Raw genomic sequence first — 21,376 nt, forward strand, 5'->3', positions numbered from 1 at the left:
GGCCTGACCTATTCAAAGGAACGTGATGAATATTTTATGCATAAAGGAGAAAGAGAGAACACTTCTGCCCTTAATGCTGACTTGGTTGCTCCAACGATTGTTTTTGTAGCATCCTTATCTTAATTTATTGAATTTCCCTTAAAATCTTCCACTTAAATTGGGGGTTTTATGAACATAACGTGAATCATTACTACAGATTTGGAATCAGTGTGGTCCACTGCACATCCCAATGGCTTTAAAGAGGACCCCAGAGCTTCTTCTGCCATCAAAGACACTCCAAACTCTGCTGCCAAATTCCAGCCATCGTGTTCTCCGGGCAATCCGCTGGGGTGGAGTAGAGGAAAGGGTTCTGTTCTCTCTTGGCTGCTGGCCAGCTTCAGTGCTGCTGCCTGTGATGCAGTCAATCACTTACCATTCTCAAACTTTCATGCTGATTAAATAAGCTTCAGTTACTGCGTCCTGTCCCTCGGATGGTGGTAAAGATACGGCTCCAGTTAACTCAGTCTTCACCAATACTCAGAAGAATCAAGCAAAGTGGCAACACCATTGCAAGGTGTTTTCTGGAAGTGGAAGGACTGGAACAAAGTTTACAAAGAATATCTATCTATCTATCTATCTATCTATCTATCTATCTATCTATCTATCTATCATTCTTTGATTGGCAACAATGAAACCTACTTGGAGATTATGAAGACCTATGTAGTTTGTGCAGTTCTGATTTATGTGGATTTCAATCTACTGCACTAAAACTACAGTAGAGGAAGAAAGGAGAAACACCCAATTCTATTTGTGGCACCATTAGCATTCTCATCCCACCCCACCTCCCAAGCTCCAGAATTATGAATTGCCCATTCAATCCTCATTAAGAAAACATTACCCACCGAAAAGTCATGTCACTCCTTTTCTGCTGGAAAGAACAGCATGTTCCATAATGTCATTCTGGGGCAAAACAAGCAACCAGGGATCTTCATTAAAGGAAACCTGCTATGGCACATTTGAAGCTACAGTACTGCTTTTCTGAAATTGAGTTAGGGAGGCCAAATGAATTAGCACTGTGCAACTGACTTTACCATACAGAGACCTTTAAAAAAAACCGTTTGAATTCAGAAGGCGGTTCTGCAGTAGGATCCTGTGTTCCATAAAGCTGTCATTTCTCCCATTGCACGAGAAGACAGGAATGCCATTACTCTCTCTGAGCTGGAAGGTCACTTTCAAAATTCACACTCCTGTACAAACGTTTGTGGTTTAGGGGTACCTAACCTACTATAAACTCAACATCTTGAAGTTGGAATTAATTGCTCATTAATGCACAAAGAACTTCTTTCTTAGCCCAAAGTAAGTAGAGAAACTTTTGACACAATATGGAAAAAATAATGCCGTTCTCAGCCTTCTTTTTCTCCCTTTGACTTTTGCAGGGGGGCAGGAGGGGGGGTGTCTGGTTCCACGCCAGATGAATAATAAACTCCTTGGCCTTGAACATGAGCTAGCATGAGCCCTCTTTTTGTAACCTTAATTGGATACTAACAAAACTCAGCGTGCTGCAAAAGTATTTGTCAAAATCTGTTGAGGGGCCATATTTTCCTGCCGAACTACACCAGTTTAAGACCACAAATGGCTCAAGGAAAGTCAAATAACAAACAGATAATTATTTCTTAAGGTGTTATTTATCAACATTTAAATCTGATTTGCAAAAGAGCTGAAAAAAAGTTATGAGACTGGATATAAACAAGATATTATAAAAGGAAATTGTCACGCTGTCTGCATCCATCTTACCAGTGAAGAACTGCACAATTACTGTGTTTTATGCAGCTCTTGAAGACCAAAAGATAAGCCACGGGGAGGAAATTAATGCCACGCCAAAGGACAGGGCTAAGATTATAAAGTAGCCAAATCTCTCCATGAGATCTCTTAAGCAATCCATACCAATGTGCAAAGAGATTGCTAATTCCAAATCACATTGTAGGCCTGTGCACATGCACACGTGGAACTTCAGTGTTTCCAGTCAAAGAGAGTATGCACAGAGCAGCTGGGGCTAACCAGAAATATTCCTTTATAAACATTTGAAATCCAACCAATCTTCTGATGATCTGAAGGGGGAAAGGAAGCAGATGTTCTTTCCTTTCCTTTCCTTTCCTTTCCTTTCCTTTCCTTTCCTTTCCTTTCCTTTCCTTTCCTTTCCTTTCCTTTCCTTTCCTTTCCTTTCCTTTCCTTTCCTTTCCTTTCCTTTCCTTTCCTTTCCTTTTTTTTAAAAGAGAGCGTCTACCTAAACTTGATTGGTCTCAAATGCTAAGCAGGGTCTGTCCTGGTTAAATGGGGGACCAGGCAATAATTCCAGGGCTGTAATCAGCAGTTTTGAGGGGTGGGGAGATCAATGACACCACCCCTCAAAATCAAAGTCCCTCCCCCTTTTTAGCACACACCATCTACATTGCACACAAATAAAAAGAGGCAGGGTTTCAACTGCTTGGTCACACCCACCGTTCTGATGTCACGGACACCCTTTCCCTAGGAGGTGACGCTGTCAGTAGGAGTTGAAAAAACTTGCCAGGAGGCATCCTTAGCAAACCACTTCCAAGAAACTACATGGATGCAGTCCCCAGGAACTGAGCTCAACTCAAGGGTACCTACCAGATTTTAAAACAGATACATTTCCCCATTCAGCCAGGAATAGACATGTATAAGCCTAGTTCAATGGGTAGATCACTTGGCAGCTTCAGTTTATTTTCTTAACTTCATTTACAAAATAAATCTAAGAAAGAATAAAGAACTCCTCCCCAATATACCAAGGTCTCAAGGTATCCTCAGTTTCCTGTCATTTTCTATTTGTTTGCATCTAAGTTAATAGGAGGAAATATGGTATATTTAATAGGTAATTTGGCTTCAAGGGGATTTAGGTCAAATCCTTAAAAGTATAGCTCCAGGTGTCCCTTAACCATTACAGAGCCATCAGACCACAATATTCAAACTTACAAATACCAGGCTAATATGTGTTCTAACTTGGAAAAGAGTCTTAATTTGTTTAAATGAAGTCTTAGATTTATAGAGGTTCAAGAGATGGACAAAAAGTAAAGTAAACTAATGATCCTAAACAAGGTGCTGGAATCTGTAGGACTATCTCAGCTCCAAGAGTTTTGAATGATTTCCATTTCTATCTATCATGATTATGGGATAGAGTCTATTTTGGTTGTCCTGATGGATAATCTACACCAGGACATGAATCAGGGAAACATATCCTTGTTGTTTCTGAATATATTCTTAGCTTCTTTTGATAGTATTGATCATGGTATCATTCTTGCCTCAGTAATTAGAAAGTAGAGGTACTGTTTGCAGAGCTTCTGGTTGTTCTTGAAGGAATAGATTCAAAAGTGCTGCTATGGGTCCTGGTCTAGCACTAAAGTCTTAGGTTCCATGTTCTGCTCTTAGACATATGCATGATATTACTTGGAGAGATAATCGAGAGCTTGGAGTTCAATACCATCTGTATGCTGATGATGCCCAACTTCTCTTTTCCACTGAAATCCAAAGAAGCTCTTCAAGTTCCAAATGAGTTTCTGATGCTCTTAATGGCTGGATGAGGGCAATTCTTCAGTCTGCATGCCCAGAACTAAATGCATCCATTTCTGTATTCGCTTCATCCTGGCATAACATGTCCATTTGGAAAATGTTATGCTGTTTTTGAAAAGTACTTGGAATCTTAAAAAAACAAAAACTCACAGGCACTCGGACTGTCTTCTAATGAAGACCTTCTCTAAAGGTAAAGACATCTTCATTCAGATAGGCTGCTTTTGGCATTTAAGTCAACTTGCTGTTGAAGCAGATGTTACTCTGATCAATGCTGCTGCTAATTTCTAATTGAATGTTGATGGATTGTCATTTTAATGATTAAATTAGAACATTATTATTTATTCTCTATATTATGCTTTAAGGTTTCTTCCACCTCAATCTGGGGACTCCAGATTATCAGAATGGCACTGATAATGGAAAAACTGCTGAATACTGACATCTCTTCAACTTTTATCATTAAAATCTCTATATATACAGATCCATATTTACTTTCTAAAGAGATTTCAGTATTCAGCATGGAGAAGGAGGAAAAGAAAAAAATAACTAGGTTAGGTTAAAACTAAGGAGCCTACAGTTAGTTAAGATTAAATTGGAACAAGATAATAACTGATTTGATTAATGTCTGCTAGGAACTGTGAAGATTTCAGGTTCATTTCTCTCCAGGTCACACAAAAAGGCAATGGTTGGTTGACCTAATCAAGATATTATTCTACTCTAGATGCTCAAGTTGTTTTTATGAGGTAATGTGATATCCTTTTTACTGTATTTTTTATTTTTATATATGTTATAAATTGCACATATTGTATTTCAACAATATAATTTATAAATACACCACATTTTTGAGCTTGCCATTGGTGTTAGATGAAAACCAGATTGAATACTGTGTTAGATAGCGAGCCATAATTACAGCAGCTGCTGTGTATTAGCAAAAAAGTATAAAGTAACTATGGCTTAGGTAACAGAAATAACTGAAAAATCTCTCTCTCTCTGTATGTATGTATGTATGTGTGTGTGCGTGTGTGCGTATGTGTGTATAAAATAGTAATCTCAATCAATCACATATGGAGGTCACCATCTGTATTCCCCTTGTGAATCTCCTATATAGGGAAAGGAAAAACCTTTAACAGCAGGATTTCCTCCCATCTCTTTGAGATGTGCCTGGTCATATGCAGGCTCCAATAAGTTTTCAATTTAATCCCAATTATGGAACTCAGTTTCCTTCACCCTTACAGCAAACAACTCAGCTGTTGCCCAATCCCTGTTCCAAGGGTCCCAAGCAGAAGTCAGAAAGTTTTTCTGTTAGTTCATTGTCTACAGTTCCTATTTTCCAACAAGGCTATTCACTATATGAGAAGATATGAAGCAATGTTTAAATAAAAGATGGTATATTCGTAGCTGAATCCAGTATCAGCAAGGAAGATTTGGTTACAAGAACGTTCCGTCTGAGTGTGTTTTCATAATCACCTTATCCCTAAATAGAATACAGAAATAAGGCCTGGGCACCATACTTTAATGAGTCAGACAATGAGTCAGGTTTAGAAAAGGACCAAAAGATGATCAGGAACTAAGGCTTGAAACTAAGTCTTTCCTTATGAAGAGAGAATGATGGAATATGCAAAGAAGGATGTAATAGTACTCTCCAAGTACACACAAGGATTTCAGACAGATGGGCAAGATCTGATCTGTCTTGTTTCAGAGTGTAGCACATGGGATAAGGGAAGGTAGATTCTGGTTAAATGTTAGGAACGATTTCCTGACTGTAAGTGCCAATGAACGGCGGAATCAATTATCCAGAAAGATTGTGGTCTCTCCTTCACCTGATGTGTTTAGGTAGAGGCTGGACAGCCATGTGCCAAGGCTACTTCCATTGGGATTCCCAGAGGGACCTGGGGTTGGATTCGAGGCCTAAATAGTCTTTTCCAACTCTGTGGTTCTAATCCAGTCCATGTCTTGACATGCCTAGACAAAATTGCCAAAATATGTTTCTGTAGATTTTGAGTGAAAAGAGATAATGCAATAAATGATGGCAAATAGTCTACTACCATCACTTTGCCTATTTGGTTAGGAAAGGTATATCTGCTAGTTGTCAGTGGATTAATACATATATTATTCTGGCTCTCAGTAACTGATTTCTGAGAGAAGGACCCAGTGGCACGAAGGGGAAGGAGAAGTCCTAAATATTTCTCTTCACAGACTCCCCTCCACACATGGGCACATTATTCCCAGGAAAGCTAGAAAAACTCTGGATGATAGATACAGGTAGGAAGCTCTAAAGGCTGAATTGCTCACAAAGATACGTTTCCAATTCTTTATGTATGCATTTTTCATTCAAAATCCATTGAGAAACATTATTTTGTAATTTTCCCTAGGTTGGCCTTAAAAGTAACTTAAAAATGGTGGCATCAGTATGCAGTTGGAATGAACACTACTTTTTAGTCACAATTCCATCACCCTTATAAGCGACTATGAACAACCCATATTCAAACCACACATAATTTGCTGCTTTGGGGCAAATGGATATACTTCATAATTAATCTTTTGTGACAATTGTACTCATAATTTTTTGTATTTATTTGATTTTTTTTCCTGAGACAGAAATTTTAGTTTGAGGAAGGAAGGAAGGAAGGAAGGAAGGAAGGAAGGAAGGAAGGAAGGAAGGAAGGAAGGAAGGAAGGAAGGAAGGAAGGAAGGAAGGAAGGAAGGAAGGAAGGAAGGAAGGAAGGAAGGAAGGAAGGAAGGAATCCATCTATCTAATAATATTGACTGGTGGTATGTAAATTAGAGTTCATGAAGACAATCTACACAAAGTGTTTTCAGTCAACAGGCTCACAGCTGATGGACAGCCTGATCAGGTTCTGACTTAGGCCCACGCAAGAGCTGATCATCTCAATAAACAAAGTTGATTGCTGCTATTTTTGCTTAAAAATGGGGTGGGCATTGGAGGAATGTGTCCTAGAGAAGCAAAGTGGCAAAGAAATGAGTGAAGCCAAGACAGGGACAAGTACCGAGCATTTACTTGAGGAGAGGAGAGATTGCAAAAATATAGAGATGCAACCTATTAGCATAGCAGCACATTAACATATCTGCTGCTTTCCAGGAAGTTGGTTTCTTTTTAAAAACATTTTTTAAAAAATCTGCTCTGGGTAGTAAAAGCTTCATGTGGGTGTCATGTGGGACAAGAGGACTTGCTCCCCCCATCTCAATTTCCCAGGTTCAGCTTCCCTTAGCCAGGTACCAGAAAAAGTTCCTTGCCTTGGCAGAAACTTTTTCCTGTATAGCTGCTCCTGGAAAGACTGGAGAACCTTCTAACTTTAGAACCCCCAACCCCAATTTGGCCAGGGAAAAGTATTACAATGCAACTCTGTAGCAAAGTACTAGAGAAATGTATGCTTTGCTTTGGATATGGGCTGGCTGAAAGCATTCTCTTCCAAGAATGAGATAAAGGCTCTTCCGTTCCAGGAGGGTTTCTTGTTTTGCTCTTTGGCGTGAGAAAACTTGCTTTTCAATTAAAAAAAAACCCCTGGTCTGATAAAGAAATAGGACTGTCCAATGTTCATCACAAACCTATACAGTGAAGAGCAGGGCTCAAGAAACACCTACCTCATCTGCACAACCCCTCTCCCCAAGACAAAAACAAAACTGGCCAGTAAAGTTGTACTTCTCCTCCTTCCTCCAGTGTGAAAGTCACAGAGTTAATGTTAGCACAAGTGCCTTTGAATGAGATATGAAACCATCTGAAGGCTTCTGATATTAATCAGTTTGAGAGCTTTAAAGCTATCTTGGGTGCTTTGATTAACAACCCCTCCCCTCACAGGAAACATGTAGCTTTGGGAATCAGTAATCTTAGGGTATTACACCTAATAGAACCAGCTTAAAAGGGATTACCCAGAAGGGCCTTTTGTAAAGCTTCAGAGACTCAATGGGGCCATACTCAGAAAGGTAATAAAGCCCTTCAGGGTTTGATAGGAAATGAGAATACTTGGCAGCTCCAAAAGCACCACAGACCTGGTCAAGATATCAACTGTTTTTCACCATCTACCTTGGGAATATAGACACATTCTTTATAGGATTTCATTAAAAACAACAATCCAAACAAAACTATGCACTAAAATTGGGTATATTTGGTCAAGTAGGTTGACTTAGTCAAATATTATTTAAACTGATTTAAGTAGAGGACATCCAAGTATACAATATTCCTTTGGGCACTGAATTAAAACTCGAAAGTACCATTTATTCTCCCAACAACCCAATCTCAAACTGAATGGATTTGGTGTGATTACAAGGATGACTTGATCATAAATGTAGGGCAGATCATTTGTAGCTTAAAGTGAAGAATAACATGAACACCTGCTACACTCAGGAGCCAACTGGCCTGGCAGTTTCTCAGTCCTCTTTTATTGCAACTCAAGGCAATGTGTTATCTTAAAGTACATGGAGTTATTGCCCTGTGCATACTGCGCCATCTTCATCCTCCACAATCCCTCCCAAGGTTCAGTGTACTCAGAGGTTGATTTCTAACAGCAAATGCTATATTTAATGTATAAATAAAAAAAGGGAAAAATGAGAAAAAAGGAAAAGCATGCATATACACACACACAATCATAACTAAATAAATAACTCAAGAAAATGTAAAGAATTTGTTTGAATATCCTCTTAGTCTCTGTTTAAAAAGAAGCAATTCACACATGAACAAGGAAAATCTATTAATAATTCACAACTGCAGATTAGACATTTGATTTGTTTCCTTTTTTTCATAAATTTAATCAATCCTCTTCTAACCCTATTTCCTCCTGTTACTAAGAAGCTGTCAGAACCAAAGCAGTCATTATGCTAAATAAACTAAATAAAGTAATGCCTTCAAACATCATACAAGAATTTCCTAGTTGTTCCTCTCTCTCAGCCTCCACTCAAATCTCATTGGCAATTTGGTATTGTTACATCCTCTGACTGACACTGTATTCCCTAATCAACTCGGACTGTGTGACCAGCAAAGTTGTTATGATATATTTCTTTTAAAGGCACTAAAAATGAACAAATCGTGGGGAAAAAATTATACAGGGTTAAGCAGTCTCCCTGCCCCCCTGCCCCTGCCCTCCCCTAGGACTATCTTGGCTTCCCCACAGTCTCCAGCTTCATATCAAATTACTGCTTTGTGAATAGTTGGCACTGTCTTAATCTTAAATTCACTTTGGTTTGGGCAATATATTTGTGAGATAATCTATAAAATACAAGGAGTTGATGTGAACGATATATTATTTAAAATGTTCAGTGCTAAGTGAATATAAAGTTTAGGATAAATTGATTTTAACAATGTCAATAATCCCTACTCCAAGATCCCATGATAAGAAGATGGTTTCCAGACTCTTGAAAGAATTTAATGCATGGTAGCAGAGGGTGCAGAACAAGGAACAGGTTTACACAAAAATGCTACTTTATGTCTATACAATCCAAGGGAGACTGTTCTATCACTTATTTAGCATAATGACTACTTTGGTTCTGAAAGCTTCTGAGAATTTCCCAGAATCACAAGACAGGGTGGGGAGGGGAGAGCATTGATCAAAGTTCCAGAGAAAAGAAATAAATCAAATGCCATTATTTGTTTTCAAGACTACATGTAATAATGTAAGGCTAACACGGGAAAAAGAGGAAGAGAACCCTCACACATGCCCACAGTACATGCTTGGTAAAATTATTCACTTTTTAATTTATCTGGTGTGTGGCCATTAGTCTAGCTGAATATGGAATCAACATCAGTTAAAACAATGTATTAATATAATATTTAACTATTAAACCTTGGATTGATAACTTTTTTAATGCTGGTCTATGAATAGAATAAAGATTGATTTGGTCTGATAACTATTTTTATATTTTTCAAAGCCTATATATATACTTCTCAATGATTTGCTTAACACAGATAATACATTAGATTGTTTTGAATAGATTTTGAGCACCTACCCAATGCTGATCATAATCAGATGATCTTCCTCTACCTTCCTCTTCATCATATAAAGGTAGACCTTCTCTCCTTGCCTGATGATACTCTTTACGTAACTTCTGGATGCGATCAGCAGTTCCAATGGGTGGACGATCACTGGATACAGAAGGGATATATCAATAATATCTGAGAATACTTACTTTCAGCTAGTTCATATCTGAATTCATTAAGCAAAGCAATTTTTCATTTAGCTGGTTCTTCATAAGCCACAATTAGGTAAATACATGCATACCATATCATGCTAGCTAGGGCTTCTTTTTTTACAATTTTATTTCAGTTTCAAGAGAATCACATGTGACACATACATCAAATGTTATTTAGAGTTCTTTGTGGGTTTCATTATGCAAGTCTTCCTCATTTAGCGACTGCCTCATTTAGCAACCATTTGGAGTTCTTACGGTGATGAAAAAGTAACTTTACAACCAATCGTCACATTTACAACCTTTGCAGGTCTGTAAAGGAAAGGAAAGCTGAAGTAAGATCATAAACACAGTCATGGTTTCACCTAGTGACCGCTTTGCTTAATGACCAAGTTGCCAGTCCCAATTGTGGTCACGAAATGAGAACCACCTGTAAGTCATATCACTATTCAGGCTATCTGGAAAATGGTACAATAGCAGAATTCTATCCTACTCTGAGTTTGAGTTCTTTCTCCTTGAAGAAATAATTATTTTTCAGCTGTACATTAAGCCAGCTTCTTGACATGTGTTAAAAACAATTATCCACTGTGCTCAGAGAAGTTGGTAGAAATAACCTGCTTACTACATGTGACCCCCTTATCTTTTCCCGCAACTCTTTGCTAGAGTGCTGTGTTTGTCCATCTGACTTCTCTTCCCTCCTTTATCTGTCACCTAACAAATCTTGCCAACAGTTGTGGAAGGTTTGTTTAAAGAGCTATGGCATGGCTGGTAAAATGAAAGGCACAGTGATGCTTATTTGCATGATTGGAAGCATATCCAGATGTCTGTAATGTTGAGCTTGAGCTACATGCATGAACAAGAAGACCAAAAAAAAAAAAAAGTTAGCTGGCCAAGATGTACATTTCCTGTCTTCTGTGGGTTTAAATGTAAACTTATGAAACTAATTTGATTCACAGTGACATTGGTGGATACCACATACATTTCCTACGTCTGCCCAAATGTAGGGATGATATGTAGAGGAAGAAACAATCATTTTTGTGAGGGACGAAAGAGGCCTTGTTAGATAGTTCAACCGGTTCCATGCACATGGAATATAACAAAGTGCTCCAATGTGCATAGCAGATGTTAATGAATTTTTAATAAAATAATGCATCATTTGTTTCACAGCACAATAGAGAGGATACCGTCAACCCTGCACATTTCCTGCGTTCACCTACATGTAATAGAGAGGGATGTAAAAGCATTTTGCTATGAACCCTGAGAGCAGCAGTTTCAGTTTTTCACTCTCAGTTGATCCATGGGAGAGAGGTGAGGGAACAAGCCTTCATCCTCCCTCAAAGAGCAAAAGAAAAAAGAAACCTGACCCTTTTTTGTAAATGTACACACAAATGTACACTTTTTCTTGCTTTTCACAGCACAAATGTTACAAGTCTCCTAGCAATGTGGGGCTTGCTGCTGAAATGGCTTCTTCTTTCTGGTGGTTCTTGGTATAACCAGGTGACATTTTACAAAATAAACAAGCCCCCTACCCCAAATTAATCAACTGGATTATATCTAGATATTTTATTAAAAATCCTGACATAAATCTACCAAAATGGAAATCTATCATGCAGGCAGTAAAATGGATTTGCACATCCTGAGTAATTTATCTGGATGTGACGCCTTACAAATGTGCACAACGGTCATGTTTAATAACCTTTACTACAGTCATACATTTCCTTACTTGGACATTCTTCCTGCCTGGAAACTTGAAGCAAGCACATCTGATCGTGATTTCACAGTTCACACAACTTTCATCAAGGCAGTTCATGCAGTTTCTGTTATTATGAATTAGTGTCTTCATTTTCAGACATCATACTTAACTGACTGCTTGCCGGACTAACAAGTTGCCTATGGACTAACAAGCTGCCTATGCCGGCAATTTCTCAGGTGCATCGGAACTCCTCTGAGAAACCCTTTGCAGAACAATTATGAGATTACATGGCCCACATGTATGGTCTTAAATACTAAGGCCCATATAAAAATTGACTGTGTTGCATCAGATTGTAGGGCATGTTGGCAAACCAACCCCAACTTAATTGCAGGGCAAAACTATCAAGTTCCATACTAAGAACTAATTTCTGAGCGGGGTGTAGAGAGGGGGAGCTCGATTTGTGTGATAAAGACAATGCTTTGCACTGTACCTTCAGTGTCCCCCCCACCCCCAAACATCAAAACCAGACCAGAGACTTTGAGGGATTTTGCTCAATCAGGGTTGACAACAATATAATTAAAAGGATTTAAGCCTAATTGGGGATAGAAATATGAACTGTGTAACAAAAAATGAACTTCAGGTCCCAGGCAATGTGAAATGATTGTGATATCCAATCCTTCAGCAGTTCTGAATTTCAGTTTGCCTCCTGACAATTACATGAATATATGAACTACATTCAGAGTCACCAGATGAATTCAATCAGAGCCAGGCAAATATCGCATACATAATCTATTAGTTTACCCCAAAGGAACTGAAGCATTGAATTCAAACAAAATGAAGTCATCAGTAATAATAATGATAAAAAAGAAACTTATAAGGCAATATTAAAAAACCTACCATTTTCTCACATTTGTAAGACAAAAAAAAAAAAAAATCATACCGATTGCAACCTATTCTCCCATCTGACTATATATACATATATTTAAAAATACGCATTCGATCAGATACCCGTTCTAAGGCAGAATTATGAAAAAAGAAACAGATTTTAGGTGCAGAGGAAGAATAAATGCTTGTCCTAGAAAAAGCAATCAGAAGTTACAAAAGAAGTGCAAAAAATTATGCCAACTTGAAAACTTGGCATAATACAATATGGTAAGAGTTACCATTGGAATGTATCAGTGAGACTTGTAATCACTATTTAATTTAGGAGCTGGCTGAATGGGGGGGATGTTCTGTGGTTCACCCTGCCCCCAGCTGCATCTGTGAACTACCCTTAATACTTGGTATCTGTCAGCCCTGTGAGGTAGACCAGACAGAAAGCATGGCTGATGAGCTAATTCTACTTTATTGTAAGGTTACGTTAACAGAATCTTGCAAGTCTCAAAGTACATTTCTCCCCCCGTCCCCTTTACAGCCCAAGAAACTAGGGATGGCCCTTCTGGGCCCCTTGCCCCACCCACATTCCTGCTGCGGCCTCAGTTGCCTTTTATCTGACCATTCCCTTGGCTGCATCTCTTCTCCCTGTCTCCCAAGGCCATTCCCACATATCATCACAGAATCAAAGAGATGGAAACAGATCTCATTGCTTAACTAATCAGATCTAGGCCAGAATCAGTATCCACCCACCCATACAGCCATCCCATTATGACTGAATATCTGAAGGCAAAGAGGAAACAAGAACAAGTATATATGGGATAGCATGCTGGAGAGAAAGATAAACTCAGGACCAACTCAAACAGCCAGTTCTGGCTTTTGAGCACTAGCTGAGTAAGGATGGGGTAGCTACAGCTTCCAATATAAAGCTCCTTATTAGAAGCAAAGTTTTTTGACTTTGAAGTATGCTATATAGTCCTAGTATTTGTAAACAGCTAAATTATAAAATGCTATGATATTCATAAGACCTAACATAAAAGATAATAAAAACCATATAACCACATTAATAACAAACATAAAACCAAATCAGTCAAATTACTGATTTGACAATAGTACAATGCTACTGTACTAGTGGCTTGCAAAACATAGATGTCCATCTCCAAAGGCTTGATATAAAGGCAGGTCTTAACAGCTTTCTGTAAAATAACTAAAATGGGGGCCATCTGGTCCCCCCTGCTGTTCCATAAGGTCAGAGCAGCAATGGGGAAGCACTGTTTCTGGCCTCAGCACCTTCTCTCCCTGCGCTGGGGACAGGATGGCCAGAGTCAACTTGGAGGAGATGGTCCTGAAGATATCCTGTTTCCATACCCTGCAGGGTATTTAGGTTAATACCGACTCCTTAGATTGTAGTCAGAAACACACTGGAAGCCACTGCAGCACCTATAATATAGGCACAACATTACTGAACCATCTCTCTGCTCTCAGCATATTGCTTACTACATTCTGTATCAATTATAATTTCCAAATAGTCTTTAAAGGTAGCTCCAAGTACAGTGGTACCTCGGGTTACGAACTTAATCTGTTCCGTGACTCTGATCGCATCTCAAATTGGTCGCAACCCGAGGCAAATTTCCCCATAAGGTTCAATGTAAATACAGTTAATCTGCCCTCCGAATTTGGTCGCAACCCGAGGGAAATTTCCCCCATAAGGTTCAATGTAAATACAGTTAAACAGTTCTGAAACATATGCATTTTATTTTTAAACCACAAAAACATGAAAAAAAGTACAGTACAGCACAGTATGAAGAGGGAGAATGGGGTGGGGAGGCAGTTATTGTTTGGAGGGAGAGTCCCCCTCCAAAGGGACATCGGGGAGATCTCCTTCAGGGGTTTCCTCTCTTCTTTGCCTCTTAGCTGCAGGCTCAGTTCTGGGGAAAAACCTGTCTAAAGTCAGTTGTTTTTTCCTGCGCTGCATAACCCTCCGGAAATGAAATTGCCATGGTGACAAGCACACCAAAAACCTTCCAAAACGCCACAAAACACACCACAAGCCTCACCAAATGTCTTCTTGCTACCACGATCTCGCCCACAGGAAGCCGCGACTGCGTGGCAGCAGGGAAAATGGCCGCAGATCCGGTTCGTAACCTGAGGTGGTTCGCAACCTGAGGTAAATTTTTGGGGCCGGAGCTGATTGTAACCCGAAAAATTTGTTAACAGAGGCATTCGTAACCCGAGGTACCACTGTATAACACATTGCAGTAATCCAATCTAGAGCTAATGAGGGCATGCCTGACTTTTACCAGAGTCTCTCTGTCCAAAAAGGCCCCAACTGGTGCACCAGATGAAACTAGGCAAAAACATCCACGGAGCTGTAAGCACACCAATGTGAATTTGGATGGGGTTCATTAATACCTGGTATATTCTCAAGGAAATAATATTAATACTACTACTATTAATAACTGCCAAATAAAGTCTAAAACATCTGGCTGACTATACAACCAATCATCATCATCATCATCATCATCATCATCATCATCATCATCGAAAATCACAAAATATAAAGACCTGCAAATAGAAGTAGAACGACTATGGCAAAAGAAACCAAAAATAGTACCAATAGTTATAGGCGCCTTAGGTGCAATCCCAAAACATCTGGAGCACCACTTGAACACCACTGGCACTTATAACAACAACAACAGGAAGAAGGAGAAGGAGAAGGAGAAGGAGAAGAAGAAAATTTAGATGTTGCCCAACTCCTGCAACTCTGGTCAGTATATTCCATTCACAATATACAGAAGTCTACAAGTGTCTCAAAGAAAGTACAATCAGGTTCCTTCAAGATCTGTATGATATATTATCTTTTGTTAAGCATACAAAAGAAGGTATGATTTGATGTTTATTCTTTTGGAGAAACAGTCAACACAGGAGAAAAGTTACTTAACCCTGTTGTACTTAGATATCATTATCTTCTGAAGCATTTGAGAACCTGCTGAAATAGTCACTTTGGCAATGGTATTTTCTTTTATAATGGTGGTGCTTTTCTTTCATATTACCACTCAGCATCAGCAGTATACAATGTATGTTACTGGCTGCTCCTGCTCCCTAAAGATCTGAGAAATGAATAAAGGCTGGAGAAAACCACCATTCTGATGGAACTTAAACACTCTAGGTGCTATTGTGTGTAATAACATCCAACAGGGGCCTTAGTTTAGGATCCTTAGGACCTTGGACTGATCCCACCATCTGGGCTGGGCACTGAATTCTCCTGATAGGAAAGAGCATAAAGAATATCCTGTTCCACTGAAGACTTTCTTAGGCAACAAGGCCTTCCCGAATTTGCATTTCTATGTTTGTCTTCTGGTCACCTCTGCTGCTTTTGTCCAATGATCCCTGAAATACCTGAGATTACCTGAACTCCAGCTTTGAGAGTTATAGAATTGCTAGAAACCCCTTTATTGCTAATACTACAGCTATTAGGACATCTAGCCTCTTTTGCAGCAGGCAGCTGCAACTAATAGAGTGACTACCTCAGCGTCCATGGTTTAAGCCCCATGGTATCAGACCTGCTATAAGAGATACTAGGAGGCACTGACTCACCTCAGACATTTATAGAATGAGGACACTATAGGAGTTTGACTCAGCCCTATTATCTTCTTGGGAGTCAACAGTGGGATTCCAGTCATTCCTTTTGAGTATGCAGGATGGATATAACACAGTGGATTTTCTGTTCATCATTCCAGGAGTATCCTGCAAGTCAACACTCAGTGCCACCCAAAAAACTGCATTCAAGTTACAGGGAAGGAATGCAGTGGTGGTGTCACTAAAACACAGCCAATGCTTTTTGGATAGAGCAGCTCTGATGTAGTAACGGCTGTGCAAAATAGGAAGGCTGTGCTTTGAAGACCATGTGAGAAGGCAAACTTAGACTTTGGGTATTTGGAAAACTGCTGAAAGGAAAGCAGGTGGGTGGAGCTAATAGCAGAGAAAGGGTCTTTTTGTTCAGCTGCTCTCTTCTGGATGCTAAATGTGGTTCATAAATCTGGGGGTGGGGTACAATGGGGAAAAGTGGAAAAGTCAGAAACTCAGAAAACTGGTGTGCTTAACTCTTTGCCATTACTGCTGTCAGCAGGATGTGAAAATGTATTTCAGTAACTGAGAGAACAATAAAGCTTTAGAAATGGAAACTCTAGACTTTGCAGAACAAAATTATGGGTGAAAGATGATTCAGGCAGAGTCACAAAGTCAGACATTCCTGAAAGTGGAAATTGACAAAAAGTAACCTTATGTCTTGTTCTATGCACGAACACAAACAAATGAGGGAGAGAGATGATTTTTCAATGATTCATTTATGAATAGAAGTAAGTTCTAACATGTACCATAAAAACATCAACCAGATCATTATCTAGTTTTTATACTTAAATCCTTATTGTTTTTTTAAAATTATGTAACTTGTGCCTTTTTAACTATGCAAATTTAAAGCGTGACAAATGCTTCTGCCCAAATTGTTAAAATTCTCTAAAGCAACACATGATTATCATTTGTTTCACACTGAGTCCATCATCCCTGGCTCTCTAGCCATTGTCTCATGTGCTCCGTTGCGCAGAGCTTTTTGGGGAAGGAGATCATTCTCCACAGTGTCAGAAAGGGCACTCAGGGGCAATTACAAAGATCACTCTTTGTGTCTCACCATTCCCTAGTAAGTCCAGGGGGGTTCCACTAGCATGACCAGTTCTGGCTACTGGAAAGTCACACCACTGAATTCCATACATCTTTGAGAGAAGATCATTTATGCATTTTCAGGACAAATCATTTTTTTCCAGACAAACACACAATGAACTTCTTCACCTGAAGCTATTTTTTTTCTACCTCTATCTGATGTCCCTTGATTCTGTAACTTACAGGTCTTTATAGACTTCTTCTGGAATGTGAATAGGACAAGCTTGCTTGAACAGTTGAAACTGAGCAGTGATCAGAGCCTCTGCTATTATGATAGGAAAAACGTCTTACTCCAGCAAAGGCAGCATTTGAAGCTGGTAGAACAAATATTACATTTTTAACCTTGACAGAATATCAGGCACAGAATAAGAGATGATATAATTGGGGGCAAATTAGGTGTTTCTGATCATATGTATAAAAGAGCCTTGACAAATGACATTTTGGTTGCTGAAAGGTTTTTAGACAGAAAAGAGCTTAAGCTTTTCATTTTGAAAATAATAAAAAAATGAACTTTAAGTTAGTTAACTGCTTGTCTGAGCTTCTAGTATATAGTTTTAGAATATGAATGTCTGAATCAGAACATTACAGGACTCAGTTACTGATAACAATTGACATTTTCTCAGTTTATACACAGTAACAAATAATGACATAGAAATCCTCAGGTTTTGTTTCTTATTTTTTATTTCCCAGGAAATATTTTGATTTCTGTTTTATAAACATAAAGCATTTGTTTTTGAAAAATGGAATTATCTCTTTTGTTTTTTCTTTTGTTGTTTTGGCATCACTGGGAAATCCAATAATAGAGGGCAATCTATAAGTGATAACTTCTTTAGAATATCTAGAGCAGAATATTTGGGGTATTGCTTTCTTCCGGCACCTTTTCTTACAGAAATATCTCTCTCTCTCTCTCTCTCTCTCTCTCTCTCGTGCGCGCTGCTGAAAAAAAGCAGCTGGCATATTTGTAACATACAGGTCACACCACTACAGAGTGCAGATTTTCAACCTCTCACTCAATTTACAACAGCTGTAACAATTCAACTAAGCTAACACTGAATGTTAAATTATTACAGGAGATGGTGGCTGTTGTTGCTGCAGCCTTTCTGTTTCTCAGACCTAAGAATTTACCTAGAAGAATATATTATTTATTCCCATGTGTATAAGAGTGGTGTTTCAACCTTATTGCCTATTACATTAATAAACAATTAAGAATGGGGTAACTTCAAGAAATATCTATCATCTGGCCTCAGAATCTAAAAGACTGAAGTGTACAGAAGGGGTATTAAATTACTCTGAGTTACAATGCCTTTGAAAAATTGCACTGCACCAGATTTCCACACTATGGAGTGAAAATTAGGCTTTTGATAGATGCAAAGAGTCTCTAAACCTTCATTTGCCTTAGTGAACTTTTATGTTCCTTCACTCAACACTTACTGGTAGCTCTATAATGCTGCTATTTTGGTGTCATTTTAGATGATCTTCTGGGTATATGATCCCAGTCAGTTAGTTGTTGTTCAAACTTGGCCACTTTAAGATGAGTGGACTTCAACTCCTGGGCTGGCTGGGGAATTTTGGGAGTTGAAGTCCATTCATCTTAAAGTGGCCAAGTTTGAACAACACTGCATAAAAGGGATAAAGCTGGAATAAGCAAAGGCTGCTCCCTCTGGGTCTGTCCAGGCCAACTACCAACAGTGTTGCTTCCAGTGGCTCTAAAACGTTCTGTGCCTTTTGGTATAGATAGATACAGATAACTTAGATTCTTGTTCTTAAATTCTCTGTCCTCTTTTCTCTTACCTGTTGTTCATCCCTCTCTCTCCCCGCTGTTGCCTGCCTTTTGTCAACTAATTATTTTTGATGTTTGCTGAGGTTTAGTAAATAAACATCAAACTATATTTTTTTTGCTAGCTGATCTGGGTGGTGTGCATGCTTGTTCTGATCTCCTGTCAAAATTTAACATTCAGTGTTAGCTTAGTTGAATCATTACAGCTGTTGTATAGGGATTGGCTGGGAGTGTGCTGGTTGCAGACTACATGAGAAATTACCCAAAGTAATTTTCCAACAGGGATCACATAGTGAATGTGCTGGTATCCCATGGCTATGCGGCCAATCAATGATATTATTAAGGAATGGGGAAGCCCATTCTGTTGCCCTCATTCCAAAAGAAGAAAGGGAGTATGTCCCCATTGCAATGCTCTCTGAATTATCATGCTTCTAGTTACAGTTGTCTACCAGTAGTAAACATATTTTCCTCCTGATTCAGTTAAAGTCGGGCTACCACATATGGGCTGCAAAAGTACAGATGGCACCTAGCTGGAAGCAAAGAGATGCAAGAAAACTCCTCTAACACTTTGCTCCCTTTTAGTGGTTGCCCAGATAGATCCCTGCATCTTAGTATCACATTGCTTTGCATGTTCCACCAAAACTAATCAACTCCATACCACTATCCAAATGAGAGATCATTACTGTATGCCTTTATTCCTCCAGTTTACCTCTTCATGACTCTTTCATGCAGCTTTGGGTAAAAATCATCGGAAAAGAAGGAAGATTTTCACAAGATGGGAGGGAAGGGTTCACGCCCACCATGCATTTTGGCTTTGCTGTTGTTCAGCTTCTGATATTTTGTGACTTAACGGACATCATTTTGCCAAGATTGTCTATCAGTAGCTTCTTCTTTGTGGGCCTTTGATTTCCCCCCGCAAGCATTGGGATCTTCTTATGTGTCCAAAATATTTAACCTCTAGTTTCATTTATACATTTGTGGGGTTTTTTGTACAATTTATTTAACCACCTGAAACCAACCAGATTCTAGGTCGGTTTCAGAAATTAAGTGTTAAAGGTAAGGTACAAATCCAAAATTAAATTAAGATTAAAATAAAGCATTAAAAGTTATAAAATTGAATAATTTATTCAAGCTTCCATTGAGCACTCTTTTCACTTCATCTAGAATTTGATGATTTTCTTCTCATAGTCTTAAGATATTCTCAACAACATTCTCCAGCACCACACCTCAAAGGCATCAATTTTTCCTTGTTCAGTCTTTTTGATGGTCCAGTCTTCATATGTTACAAATGAGAAAACCATGGCCTTGACAATACTGTATGTACCTTTGTTGTCCTGGTGACATCCCTGAACTTTCATATTTTATCTAGTCATGTCACAGTCTTTTTCCTAAGTAGTAGATGCCTCTGTGTCATGGTTACAGTTACCAGCCCTGTGAATCTTTGAACCTAGAAAGATACAATCTATTACTACTCCAATTTCTTCTCCATCTATCTGTATTGTGTGGACCTTAGTATCTTGGTTTTTAACATACTGAGCAGTAGACTTTTGCATTCATTCCTTTAACCTTCAACAAGGAATTCTTTAAGTCTTTCTTTCTTCTGGCCAGCAAAGCAGTATCATCAACCACCATGAAGTTGTTCATGCTTCTCCTGACAATTTTGATTCTAATTTGTATTTTGTCTAGTCCATAATCTTTCATGATATATTCTGCATGTTAGTTAAATAAAATAACAGTATACAATCCTGGCATGCTCCTTTGCCAATTTTGAATGATTTGGTTTCTCCATAATGTGTTCTCTGTTACTTCCTTGTCATCATACAAATTCTTCAACAAGCAGATAAATGGCCTGGTACAACCATGATTTTAAGGGCTATCCACAATTTGTTATGGTATACATGGTCAAAACCCATCGTAAAATTAATAAAGCAAAAACAGATGTCCTTTGGGAACTCCCTTGGCTGTTTCATTATCCATCAGATGCTAGCAATGTGATCTCAGGCAGCTATGCCTCTTCTGAATCCATCTGACACATTTGGGAGTTCTTGTTCCTGTGTTGTTGAAGTCTGGGCTCAAAGTAGCATGGGAGAGAAGCGTGACTTGATAACTTGAACATTCTTTTTTGGGGGGAAGGGGTTATTGGAAAAAAATTGAATTTTTCCAGTCCATTGGCCACTGCTATGTTTTCCATGCCTGCTTCCAAACCACATTTGGCACTTTAACTACATTATCTTCCAAAATGTTAAACAGTTCAGCTGGTATTTCATCAGCTTCTGTAGCTTTGTTGTCAGCAATATATTCTAGAGACCATTTAGCTTCACTTTCCAAAATGTCTGGCACTAGTCTTTGCACATATCATTCATTCTGGAAATTTCTGGACATGTCTTTGGCATATTTGCATCATCTATCCTTTCTCCAGATCTTTTCCTTCTTTATCTCTTATTATATCTATCTTTGCACAAAGAGATCTCTTAATTTCTGTAACTTTTACTGAAGAAGTTTTTCAAGAGAGTAAAACAATACAAATTTTAAGTCAAAGATAAGAAAAATAGAGAAAAGTAATAGGAAAGTGAAAAAGAAATAAAGAAAAAGAGATAGAAAAGAAGGAAAGAAAGAAA

At 38.6% G+C, this 21,376-nt stretch overlaps 1 protein-coding gene across 9 annotated transcripts in view; it reads right to left on the reverse strand.

The window, feature by feature from the left end:
* Window positions 1–21,376, reverse strand: part of PARD3B (par-3 family cell polarity regulator beta) — a 560,921-nt gene that overhangs the window by 103,138 nt on the left and 436,407 nt on the right. For all 9 annotated transcript variants that reach the window (XM_088135640.1, XM_088135642.1, XM_088135644.1 and 6 more), the window contains one exon: window positions 9,520–9,655. In XM_088135640.1, coding sequence (XP_087991766.1) covers window positions 9,520–9,655 — 136 coding nt within the window. The remainder of the gene's footprint in view (window positions 1–9,519; window positions 9,656–21,376) is intronic.

This window comes from Python bivittatus, unplaced genomic scaffold (genome assembly GCF_059951505.1).
Source record: "Python bivittatus isolate LINGU-HERP-01145 unplaced genomic scaffold, Pbiv_v1 ctg000200_np1212, whole genome shotgun sequence".
Taxonomy (NCBI): domain Eukaryota; kingdom Metazoa; phylum Chordata; class Lepidosauria; order Squamata; family Pythonidae; genus Python; species Python bivittatus.